Here is a 13,874-nt window from a genome sequence, read left to right on the forward strand (position 1 = left end):
CAACTTTAACTTATTTTCAGCAAGAAAACGAATAAACACTTAAATCAGACTATTGCAAAAAACCCTTTTAAAAGTGATTTTATTAATCTATAGATTAATTGCTTGACTTTTGAACCTGCTCAACTCAACTCACAACAACAATGAAGAGAAGAGAAGTTGTATGTTTTTGGTATTTTCTTTGATTTTTACCATAAAAGAGTTGCATGGAAAATTTTACTTAACACTCAGTTCATTAGGTTAAATTGGGCTGGACTAGATGCCCAATATTCCACCCCGATCAACTTTTTACAAGCAATTTGGTGCAGCCCATATTAAATATTTTAGCTTGTAATAACGTGCGTTTGTGCTGGATAGTATCCCGACCCATCAACCAAAAGTTTAATAGATGAAGCCGGTTAGACTGAAAAATTGAAAATGTAATTGCAATAAAATAAGACCAAGTGAATATATATATAGATAGATAGATACTGCAAAAACAAGTATAATATTGTGTAGCATGCTTTGGAAAACATTAATTAATGTCCTAAACAAATGTAAAGAATGTTTTGTTCCCCCATGAAAACAGTGTAGAGATGTCTGGCAATATTGTTGAAGAAAGAGTGATATTCTTCTGCAGTTTGGGAGCATGCCAACCTTCTTAATCAAGCATCATCATCATCATTACACACATACATACCCCCTCTGTGTGTCTCTGTGCTTGTCTCTCTTCTTGCTTATTGGGAGAGTAACAATATATATATATATATATACAATCATATACCACACCCTCCTCTCTCTATTACATCAAGATTTTGATTTAGTCGCATATAATGTGTAAGAGGGTGTTTGGTTAAATTTAGTGTGAACTATACAACAAGTTTTTCTGAATTTTTGACATAATTATGAATACTCTCTCGTTATCTCAAAAATTATAAATATTTTTTATATTTAATAAAATTATGTAATCATTTAATGGGGGCCTAAAGTTTTTAACTTTGTTGTTGTTGTATTTTTTTTTAAATAAAATCAAAAAATTATAATAAAAAAAATCAGATAAAATGGATGGATGAATGATATAACTGTTGGGAAATGATGAATAATAAATTAGAAAATTGATGACAACATAATACTCTATACGCAATGCTATATGGTATGAGTATATCATTATTGTTACATAATTGAGGAGGTAATGAGAGAGTAGTAGTACCTAAATATTAAATATAGAAAAATAATAACTAATAATAATATGGGGTTAACAGGAAAATTGTATATTTCGTCCCATAATTTAGGTTTCAGTATGTTTTCGATCTCATTGTAAAAAATTTTGTTTTTCAGTCCCCCTACAAACTTTTGAAGGTAAATTATATTTTTCTATTCGAATTATGTCCGTTTTTACATTTTGTCATCGAAACTTTTTCTGTGCCTACTTACCATCTCAACTTTACGAAATTTGCACTTTGCCACATATGACCATTTTCTTTTATTGATTTTTCTGTCGGAAAAACATCATATCACATATTCTTTAAGTATCACATGTGCACGATATGCGATATTTTTTCAATAGGAAACTTGATTGAAAAACAGTTATAAATAAAGTACAAAAATTTCATAAAATTGATATAATAAGTTGACAAAAAAAAAGTTAAATGTCAAAATACAAAAAAGATCATAGTTCAAAAAGTAAAATGTAATTAACTCAAAAATAAATTTAAAAAAATTACATACAAATCACACGACAAAATAGAGAAAAATAACCATGCGAATTGCATATGTTATTTTCTATAGGTCAATAAAAATTGGCAGAATAATTAAAAAGTGAATATTCATATATATATATACACATATATATACATAAATATATATAAAAAAAGACATGATTTGATAATGGATAGTAATTTTTATCTCTCAAAACACAACATTAAACATATAATACTTATTTTAAATTATCTCCAAAAATAAATCCAAACATACATACTATCTCTAACACACACTTATTTATTTTTATTTTTCTCTCTCTATCTCCACAAAACACAGAGAAAACGAATCCAAACATTACGGTCATTTTTTAATGGAGGGTTAAGACTACCTTGCACAGCTCCGGGGTCTGGTTGGCGTTCATGGGCTGGACATCATTCTTTTCTCCTTGGAAATTTAATTCATTGTGGGTCATTATTTACTTCTGCTGTTCCTATACTGTGAATGTCTTAAAAACAATTTATTGTATCTCTAAATATAGTGAAAAAAACTAATTTTATATATAAATAAAATAATGCCAATAAATTTTTTTCCTTATTATTTTCCCTTATTTGAAAATTTATTTATGCCAATAAATTTTAATGCATCGTAATAGTTTTTCATCTTTTAAAGAATTCATACAATGAACGAAATATTCAATCTAAAAAGGGGTAAAATTAAAAAATATATATATTAAATTTCTGTATTATTCTTCTAAAAAATGTCATTACATTTAAAATTTGATGAGATTCAGAGTCCAACCGACAAAAATTGACATGTCATGAACAAATTATTACAAAAACAATGGCTCAAACTTTAGGCAAAGGATCAATATTTAGATTATTCTCTTATTTTATTTTTTGAATATATATATATATATATATATATGTGTGTGTGTGTAAGTTTTAGGATCAGCCATCAATCTATTGAGTTACTTTCCAAAAGCCAAAGTGCCCAAACAAGTCAAACTTGCTAGGCTTTTGGCATATAGCTATTTTTCACTTAGCTTCTCATCCACTTATTCTCACAAATATTCACCAACTTTCCAAGAAAATTTGGAATATTTTTTTTTAAAAAAATAAATAAATTATTTCATTGTTGTCATCAAAACTTTCAAAATAAATTATAATTAAATGCCCCAAAAAAAAAATTGGTAATGACTCGTTTCCAAATTTAAATTCATAACAATTTGGGCATTACATATTTTGCAAAATTACAATAAGCCTAAACCAAATTTGTGCATTATGCATGTTCACGGATTGATTCAAGAAACAATATAGAATTATTATTTTATTTTAGAATGACTAATTGAGTCAATGCATATTTTATTATGATCGTTTAGGAGATTGATCCACCAAAAAGCTCATCGTGTTAAGCCAACAAAAGTGAGCTGCAAGTCAAGATCTTAACTCATGCAAATGAAACACAATGTGGGATATATATACATACAATGACTCAGGTCCAAAACTCTTTATTACAGGAAAATACTGCAAACGTGCGGTTCCATGTCATCGTTGGAGTAGAATTCTCAAAGTCTTTGCACTATATTTCAAGATGACCCGTAGTTTAGTTTCATAAATCTTGATTTAAATTTATTAAAAAAAAATCATTTATTCAGTATTGTGGTCCCTATTTGCACACTAAAAATTTATGTGAGTACTTATTAAAAAATATTTTAAAAAAAAAACTAAGTCATATCAACAGTGCACAAAACACTGCAGTAATATAGACTGATCCATACTGTTTGATATTTTCACATTGTGTAATTAAAATGGGTTTTTCCGTTTGAACAGTAGTCGCTTGAGAGACAAGTACGAGCATTAATGCACAAATAGCGACTCAAACGGGAAGAAAATTTGAGGGCATTATTGTCATTTGAGTCAACTGACTAAACTTATAGATGCGATTGTTCGTTCTTTAAGATAAGAGTATGCTATGTGCACATCAAAGAATTCAATTCGTCCGTGGCATCAATTAATGCAAATTTATTATAATTATTTTTACGGTATTTTAATACGCGCTCACACTTTGACGACACTTCACACGCCATAAAAATATTAAGAAAATCTAACCCAAAACGGTCAAATTAATGATAGTATACTTTTAAAAATTGATCAATCAATTTGTCACTGGTTAAAATCGAATATTGCCGCACTCATGAAGTGGGCTCGAATCCTTGTCAAGGTGCTCGATAGGATTAAATTCACATCCTAACATGTGTCTTGATTCTGATGTAGTTATGCATTGGTTCTTAGCGACATATGGTACAGTGATTCTAGCTAACACACATGGTTCAGGCACAATTCTTTAGTTTTTAAAGACAGTAGGTCAGCCATATGAACCGTGAACTATTTTTACATTTGTTGTAATGATTTTTTATACGATTGAATCTAAGTTGAATAAAAGAATTTCTTGTGTAGGTTTAGAATTATGATGTTTTGCTCAAATTTTAACATATTTTAGGAGCAAATTATATTAAAAAATTAAAAAAAAAAGACTAAAAAAGCAAGTTTGAGAATTTAAGAAGACGGCCTCTTCAGTCACCTACTTAGTACATTTGACAGATGAGAAGAGTCAATTTCCTGCAGATATATCCTGATGGACCCAAATATTCATGACTGAGACCCCTCCATAATTAAATAACATAATTACATTTTTACCGTGATAAATTAATTTTAGAAAAAATTACATCCACACTTTTTAATTTATAATTTATTTATATAAATTATTTTTTAAAAAAATACACATACACCCTCCAAAAATTACACAAACTACTCGTTTCTTTTTGTTCATGGGTGTTTTTTATAATTATGTAAAAAAAAAAGATTAAAAATAAGAAAATATAAATATAATTATCTTTAATTCATTTAATGACATTAGCCGGCAAATCACTTGCAATTTTTGTGTTGGAGTCAAATAATTAATTATGGGAACAAAAATTAATATTAAATATATCAAATTAAGTACTCGTCCAAGAATTTATATTAGGTCGATGTCGTATAATCGACTGTGATTGATATTTTTATATCACAACACACGGAGCTCATAATTAAGATATTGTGAGTTGAAAATTTCATAGATATGTATATATATACATATAAACAATTTAAAATTATGGATAGCATCTAATGAAGCTTTTGGTGGTGGGACAAATTAGTGCAACATTTGTATAGCAAAGAAAGAGAGATGCAAGAAGAAGGAACAACCAAACCATAAATTTGGAGGTGAAGCTGAACTAAACCACAACATGCATGTGACACACAACCATTCATTAATGTCCCAAACCAAAACCAAAAACCTTTGTAAAATCAAAATACATAAATAAAAAAAAAAGAAAAAAGAAAAGGGCCCCATCATCATCATCATCATTTTCCTTTTGTTTTATTTTTTTCCCATAGGCCGAAAATCAATTAATACCCTCCCACAGCCCCCCACTGATCCACCTATTTTACTGCCCCCCTCTTCTCTTCCCTTTCCTTCCCCACAAATTTAATTCATATCTCCTACCTCACTACTTCAATCCTCCTTTTTTATTACATTTCTTTCTAATTTATCTATACCTATACTTTATGCTATTTGTTCTTTTAAGATTATACCTTTTTTTAATGCAAAACTCAACTACTTAAATAATTTTGTTTTGTTTTAAAATCAATTAATAATAAATGTAATGCATTCTTTTAGGAGACAACCCAATGGTTCAGACACAAAACTTTCTTATAGAAAGTCTCGTGTTTCGAAATTTGAGTGTGTGCGTGTGTATATTGAGTGCGTGAATGTGAGAAGGTGTAACGTATTATCATTTATTGACACAAATTCAGTTAAATCCAATCCGTAATCTTGTATTGTAATTATGTACAGCGAAGTAGACGATTGTACGATTTTGTAAAGTAAAACATCTATAATCAGATTAGATTACTTTAAATTTAGAGATAAATCTACTTGCAGTAGTAGACCGTGATTTGATTACGATGAATAATTTTGATGTATTTATAATTTTTTTTTCTAGTCAAAAAATGAAAAGAAATGCATAAAAAAGACATTATAATCCAGAGTAGAGACCTTAAAAATTTATCCCGAAAAAAGAGTACCGTACAGTAGTGGTAAGAGAGAAAGAGCACATAGGCACAAACCCATCATGCTGTTTTGGCGTGTAAACTCCCGCACGTGCCTGCCTATCACGTGCCACTCCCAACTAAAACCAAAACCAAAACACCTCCTCCGCAGCGTCATTTATCCCATCCCAACCCCCTCCCGTCACCTTAACTCCTCCTCTCCTCTCCTTCTCCCTCTGCAATAAATACCATCACCGTCTCTCTTTCTCTCTCTAGACATGGCCTAACTCTCTCTTCTCTCTCTCTCTCTCCAACCCTTTTCCTTCTCCTCCTCTTCCCACTATGTCTACCTCATTCCCGCCGCCGCTACCCGGCGCAGAAAGCGGCTACCCCCCTCCCACCGCTGTCATCACGCAAATGCCGCAGCTCCCGCCGCCTTTTACCGACACGTCATCGCCCTCGGCGTCCTCGTCTTCCTCCGCTGTCTCTTCGTCTTCCATTGTCATAGTCATCATCATCATCGCTTCCGCCGTCATCGTCTCCGCCTCCATTTACCTCCTCCTACGCTTCCTCTCCAAGCGCTTCCACCGCTCCTTCCGCACCTTCTCCGCTGACGACGTCGTTCTGCGGCAAGACTCGTCTGATCCGAGCTCGACCCAGCCGCAATGCCACGTGGCGGGCGCCGGGTTGCTCGACTCACTCCCACTCTTCACCTTCCGTTCTGTAACCGGGAACCTCACCGGAGGCGACTGCGCTGTGTGTTTGTCGAAGTTCGAGCCGCATGATCAACTCCGGTTGTTGCCGCTTTGCTGCCACGCGTTCCACGCGGACTGTATCGACACGTGGATCGTCTCCAACCAGACTTGTCCGCTCTGCAGGTCCGCCGTGCTCCCCTCCGACTCCGATGTTCTCGATAAAATACACTCCACCGAGAATGGCGGCGTTAGTAACAGTAGCCTCAGAAATGGAGATGGAAACAGCGGGAGTTTTCGCATCGAAATCGGAAGTATCAGTCGCCGCCGCGGAGGTGCTGCGGACGCTGTGGAAGGAGAGCGGCGCTCGTACTCGATAGGCTCCTTTGATTACATTGTGGACGATCATGGATACGAGGTCTCGGTAGGGTCCACCATTCATCGCAGAGGCGCTTCAGATTGCACATCAGTCGACAAAGAATCATCCATTGGAATTCCGATACCGGAGCCGCCGGGGGAGGTTATCGCGGCGGAGGTATCCGGAGGGAGGAACTGGCTGAGGGACTATGTTGACAGGCTGGCTTCCGTCTCAATTTCCTCCCGCGCGATGTCGTTTCGCAGCTCCGGAAGATTCTTCTCCGGCAGCAGTCGGCGGACCGACCCCGTCGTCTCCCCCGAGGATCTGGAGGCGAACCGCGTTGGAGAAGAAATCAGCGAGCTATTTCGGTGGCTTTCTGGAATATAACATGTAAATCCTTCCAATCCTCAGGGGTAACTTGGTAATTCAATTACATAATTTTCCCTTTTTTCCCCCACAGATTCTCCTTATTTTTAGAACAGTAACATCCTCTTTTATTCTAAGTGGATTTTTAGCAAAATCCGGAGTTGGAACACAATCCTTCTTTCAAATTTTCTGGACACAGACAAATGCAAGCTAAGATTAAGAAATCACTATTACAATATTTCATTAACATTATGTCTTAGTTTCCAAATTCAGCAGTCAGCGTCAGTCTCGGCAGTGATTGATGGATTAAATGGAAAATCAGTGAAATAATTAATATATATTCAGTTCAAAATCAGCAAGTAATGAAGTAGTGGAAGACTCAGAGAAAAGTTCATCTGCTGCTTCGAACTTGCCTCGAAACTCATTGTTATTTTTCTCGTATTTACTGGTTCGATTTCGTGGTGGTGTTGTTGATGATTTGGCAAAATTAAGGTCAACCTCTCCTATCCAATTCTTGTCTTATTAGTTAACCAAGAAACTAACACCAATTACACTTGTCCGATTAAGACTCCATGGTTGAATAATCTCAAAAGGAGAATTCTTAACAAGTTCACATTATCTTAGATTTTATCGTAAATTATCCTCTTAAACACTATTTCTTCTATTGAAAGAAATTATGGTTCGGTCAAATTCTAGTATTTTGTTAAAATCACAACACTCAATAAATGTCAGCCCCATAAATATAAGGTCATAAGTTCGACCCTATAAATGTTGGGTTGTCATCATACTTTAATAGTAATTATTGATTTACTTTCATAGTAATTATTGATTAAATATAAATACTTGATGTTGATTGCTGATATATGATTGTTATATTTTTCATTGAGATTCATGATGTAATTATAAATGATTCACTCATAATAATGTCATCATCGATGGTTGTAAATATTACCACCAACATGATATGATTTACATTATTTGATACTTTTACGTCTGACTAATGTTGTCCCAACAATATATACATCGATTGTATTGTGTTTAATTAGAACTAAAATCAAATAAAAATGTCCTTAATTTGGTGGATTGGAGAAGCAAAAACAAGGACAAAAAATGTAGTTCCTTGTCACGAGTTAATTAATCTGGTACTTTATTTATCTAAACATTCCATTCCTAACCAACTATGAATGTTGTAGCTACATGTGACATTAATCCTCGTTTTGTTTGTAGGTCAGCTAATATATATATATATTGTGGTCCATGTCCAACCCATGATATATATATATATATATATATGTGTGTGTCTTAAATTAATCACATCAAACCCTATAAACTAGGATCTCTTGTCACGATGCGCACTCTGTCCCTTCCATCTCCAAGTAGTGATATTTTCGTGCACACTCATATGTTCTGTTTTGTGTAATGATTATGAGAATATGACAGTTCTAGCAACATATATAGTTATGTATTCTAAAATGGGTGGTCTTCAAAATTGGAAGTGGAAGTAGTACCAATTTATGTCTTGTTGAGGAAGCAGAAAACATAAATATATATCATATATATATGAGAGTCACGTTGTTGGTTTTTGTTTTGTAAGGGAAAAAGAGAGCGTATCCGAGGAACAGAAGAAAGCAGGTGGTAATAACACATAGTTAGTTGATCATCCGAACCAGAACCAACAAAGACAAAAAAAGCCGTAGGAGCTTTTCCATTTCCACAATTTGTCCCAAGTAAGATCAGTGTTTAAACTTGTTGTGCACGCATGATCTTGTCTTTTTTACTTCTTTTTCCCCCATTTTCACACCAAAAGACCTGCCTGCTGCTTATATGCCGCCGAAACTAAACTGCAAATTCGCCCACCAAAATCCATATTTATGCCACATTCGTCCCTGTATTGTATTGTATGTATAATTAAAAAATAATATACATAAATTATTTATTAGTATGATAATAATATGTGATATGAAAATATGATAAAAAAATCTAAACTAATTATACTATTTGTAGCACAATCAAATCTTGGTACTTAATGATTCAATTGCAATTTTGAATTGCCCACCAAACTTTTGCGCCACCAAAACCCCTCCCAATATGTATCAATCACATATGGCACAAATATGTGACACGAAAATGTAATAAAAAATTCATATTAATACAATCCAATCTTAGTACATTCTGATTACCTAAATTTTCATACCATACATCTCCAAATATTTATGACTACACGTAGCTGGTTGTTGTCGACGAGGGGTTTTGCTCGATATATTCTAAAGTGAAATACCAAAATTTGTCACTAAGTAAAAGATCTTGAACTCGACTCCTATGTGTACAAGTATTGATCTATTATATATATATATATATATCTTGATATGTATATTGTAATTGATTGTTTCTATTAATAGAATTAGAATTAGGCATTGAAGTTACAATTAATTAAATTTGAAGAATTTCTGAAAATGGCAGCAAAGTTTGGAGAAAAGTTAAAGAGTTATCGTATGGTTAAGGCGTAGTGAGGGTGATCATGTGGGGGATTATTTGGATGAGGGGGGAGGGGGTTTGAATTTTTTGTGCTTGATTTAGACTACACCGTCTGATCCCTTTCCAATTCACAAGTGACCACAAATTAGTTGGACTTCAGTTGGGGTTTCTGCGAATGTAAGGACATTCATAAGTCAACGCACCCATCATCAATATTTCAGGTATATTATAAATCCGATAAATTACAATAATTTTTTTTTAAATTGATCATAATTATAAATATTTCTCATTGTTTGAAATTATAAATACCCGTAACTTAATGATCGTCCAACAAATATCCTCCCCTCGTTACAATCCATTGTTGATGGTATTTTTTAGACGATCATCTATTTTAAAAAATATTTATAATTTTTCCACGTTAAGATATAAGTAGGATTTTGTTCGTTTGTTTTTTGTTTTTTGCATCGTTGGATAAGAAAAATAAGTGAATAAAATTGATTAAGGATATATAGGTGAAATTTTTGAAAATTTTGGGGTTGATTCAGAATTATTTTTTATTCTTTTGAAATTTTGAGGTAGAGTATGAACTTATTTTGGATTTCAAAATAATGTTGACAAAGACGTGACAATATATCGAATTAGTAGTTTGTTTATTACTATATTTTATAGGGATAAAATAATTATATTTATACTCCTTCTATGATTTATTTATACAAATTATTATTATTATTATTATTGTAATTGCATACACTATTTTGATAATTAAAAAATAGGATAGTTTATGTAACGATGATAATGATTTCACGAAAAAAAAAAGGAACGAATTGTGTAAATGATGGATGTTTTGTTGGGTGTATGCGTGTGTTTGTGTAATTAGACCATGGTAAGGGGGTGTATGTGTAATTATCTCTATTTTGTATTCTTAGTGCATGTTTACTTCAAAGATGGGATGAATGAATGATTTGATTGAAGTGTTATTATTTGTGTGATATGGTTATTTATATTTTTTGCTTACTTGTTATATATTGAAAGCGTGATTCAAATGAGTGATTATATAATGTATTGTTTACTTCATATAATTATTTGAAGTGATATTTAGCCGAATTTCTAAATTGCCCCTTTTATTTTAATATTAGTTTCAATATATTTAAAAAATCCAAAAATAATTAAAGTATTGCCCCTTCCACAAATTGGCAATTGAGAAAACCATTTCTGAAAGGACAAGACGGCTATGGTTGTCAAACCGAAATGTGAAGTAAAAGTCTCCAAACCAATGGAAGATCCTAGCTCCTAGCTTCTACGGGGCGATTCCATGCTGACCGGAGCGACGATGGCTTCATATAGAAAAAAAAACAAGGAAATTGCCCTGTTTTCAAATCATGATTTCCCCCCAATATTCCACCACCGTCGCCTTGCCATCAGTCCCCTGTTACCATTCCCTCGCCTTTCGCCGCCCTTCAAGTGGGGCCTTTTGGTTTAATAACACAAAATAAACATTGAACTAGCCTTTAGTATTGATCTAATACAGACTAATCAAGTAAAACAAACATGCTTGTTATTATATTGTCGTGGTGAATCGTTTATATCCACACATTTAAGTATGATACAAGTTTGGCACAAAACGTCCATAGTCTGAACGAAAGTAGCAAAGTAATCAGAAAAATTCTCTGTTGTACACCTGCAAAATTTAATTTGATTTGGAACCTTAACAAGGCAGTCATAGTCATAGATTGAGAGTGTTCAGACAAACTTGAAATGAAAAAATAAGCAGCAGAAGTGTCCATATATTTGCAGCCACAGCAGCATTCTGGTGTCCAGTACTGCAAGGCTTGCTGCTCCCACTGTAACACCCTCTCCTCTGCTCAATTCCTTTACCAAGATCTTCAAGAACAAATGTGGTGTTTGTCTGGCTGTTGCTGAACAGAACACACCAAATGTAAGGCCCTTTATGCTTATGGACGCCAATGATGCCCACTCCCACTTCCGTTAACGTCCTGTTTCTCAATAGAGATAGACTTCGCTGGTCTTGGACAAGTATGTGTGAGAATGCTTCTGGTGGCTGAAGGTACTTCTGTCGGCACCCCAACATGTAGCCGGATATGGTTCCGAAGGTCGGGAGCTCAACGCCGCAATTGGGAGCAAAAACTTCGGTGAAGTCGTCTTCTGGTGGCTGGCAATGTATAGTGTTGTTGCGGCTGCAGTTGCCATTGCATTGTTCTGCGTACTGCAGGGCGATGCAGCCGAGGCCTGGACTGGGGTTTAGCTTAGGTAGCTTCTGGGCCGTTCGGTTTGCATTAATGATGTCAAGAAGATCGTTTGCAGCATTTCCTGTAACATGGATGAACACAGAAATCAGAAAGAAGGGATTTTGACAGGTAGCAAGATGAAGTTATACGAGTGGATAAACATCAACACTTCAAAGGTTTGTTTTCAAGCCTGTGATTCTTTAGGTGTACGTTGCAATCCATTATTATCTGAACATTGTTTCTGAGTTATCAGTGATTTCAAGCTATAATCAATCACTTCCACAGCAAAAGGATATGATTATCGATTCGGAAAGAACTCTGCTCCACATTCATCAGTTGTATGCATATGGGTAATCATAATTCTGGAAAATAGTTGCATTCGTATGATGCATTGCAGAGTACATATATTTGAATAAATGAAAGCTGAGGGGTGACTGATCCAATGCGGTGTAGCTAATGTGAATTTCTCAATCTATAGTTCCTCTTTCTTTCTCTCTCATATTGACACAGGAAATATGGTTCTACTGAGCATGATACTCACCTTCTACAAGGTTATTCTCTGCGGACCACCCATGAAAAGAAAGACTACATAGTACCCTCTCAGCCCGGCCCCCTGCCAAACACTATTCTATTCTTTCAATGCTGTACAAATGTCTTCACACCACATTGCAAGAATTGAATCAAGCACCCGAACAACCCTTTTTCAGTTATAAGAAATTACAGATGATTTCGGAGGAATCTCGCGTAGCATAATAATTCTTGGCTTTTCTTTTAGGGTCGGATATCAGGAATACCGCAAGTTTATAAGATGAGAACCACCAAAGCTCCATGAGTAAAGAGAATCACAACAGTAAAGAAAGCAGACAGCACCAGAAGCTTGTTTTCTAACAATTTCAATGTCAAGAAGTCAAGCACTTACACCAATTCTCTAACACCCTCATTCAAGAACAAGAAATCATAACTGAGGATCACACAATAAGAATAAGATGCGTGGATTATAGTTTCAAGATGTCAGTAACTTCCGAAACACTATGCTATAATTATTCCTCAAACAAGAAAAACTATACAATCCCCCATGTACAGAATGGGCCACTACAACCATTCAAATTCATCCCAGTAACATGCTCTTCTTTGAGTCTAACTCCAAAGTTACAATAATACACAACTGCAGTTAACCAAAATCCTCAAAACATACATTATCAATCACAACATTGTCCACAGTAAAAAATATACACTGCAAAACTCAACTTTTTTTCATCCAAACTGCAAGCAGCACACACAGGAAAATGAAAATAACCAGCAAAGCAAGAAGAGTAAGAAAAATGAGTGGAGAAATGGCAGATTACCATGGTTCTTGGAGTAAACAAAGTGTGCTAGTAGAAGAATACTAGAGAGAAAAGTCCTGTTCAAGTGGCAAAACCACTTGGCCTTCATCACCATCAACTGCAAAAGGTAGCAAATCCAAATGCAAGTTCAGAAAGTTGGGCTTCTTTCTGAGAACGCAAGTGTTGGTATGAGCTCAGAAAAGGATCCTTTTCTTTAGCAATGGCCGCTTAAGTTAAATGGGAATGGAGAATAATGGGGAATTGTTTTCTTGGAAAGAACAAAAGGCAGAGGAATTCTGGAAAGAAAAGGGAAAATGAGTGGGAGTGCACCCTGAGATTGAGGACAAAAGCTTTAAGTGCTGGCCCCAACTAGTCTTTGATTGACTTTCTTTTGTTTAGAATGAAAATGGAGCCAATTCTTGGGCTAGTATTATTTCATTTACTTTAATAACTATAAACATATAAGTATATTATTTTACAATCATTATAAACATGAAATTACGGATTTAATAATGATATTTATTTTATGAAATTGTAGTTAATGGCAACGTGAACCGAGAAATTTATCCAGTGGGAGTTGTATTGGAAGTTGGGTAGAAAATGGGAGAGTTGAGGAAGTTCTTGGACAATATTAGATTAAAAAAAGA

The 13,874-nt window shown here is 34.3% G+C and overlaps 2 protein-coding genes across 2 annotated transcripts; one reads left to right on the top strand and one right to left on the bottom strand.

Moving 5' to 3' along the window:
* The first annotated feature begins 5,954 nt into the window (after positions 1-5,954).
* Positions 5,955-7,274, top strand: LOC105167419 (E3 ubiquitin-protein ligase ATL4). The gene has a single exon (XM_011087129.3). It carries the CDS (start codon positions 6,108-6,110, stop codon positions 7,200-7,202), a length of 1,095 nt encoding a protein of 364 aa, XP_011085431.1. The 5' UTR covers positions 5,955-6,107; the 3' UTR covers positions 7,203-7,274.
* Positions 7,275-11,186: 3,912 nt separating this feature from the next.
* LOC105167410 (uncharacterized) lies at positions 11,187-13,557 on the bottom strand. The gene is made up of 2 exons (XM_011087117.3): positions 13,249-13,557; positions 11,187-11,984 (listed from the first exon to the last, which is right to left on the bottom strand). The coding sequence occupies exons 1-2, from the start codon at positions 13,340-13,342 to the stop codon at positions 11,380-11,382; spliced, it is 699 nt and encodes a 232-aa protein (XP_011085419.1). The 5' UTR covers positions 13,343-13,557; the 3' UTR covers positions 11,187-11,379.
* Positions 13,558-13,874: the final 317 nt, after the last annotated feature.

The sequence above is a fragment of the Sesamum indicum genome, linkage group LG1 (assembly GCF_026168435.1).
Source record: "Sesamum indicum cultivar Baizhima isolate 11 linkage group LG1, ASM2616843v1, whole genome shotgun sequence".
Lineage (NCBI taxonomy): Eukaryota > Viridiplantae > Streptophyta > Magnoliopsida > Lamiales > Pedaliaceae > Sesamum > Sesamum indicum.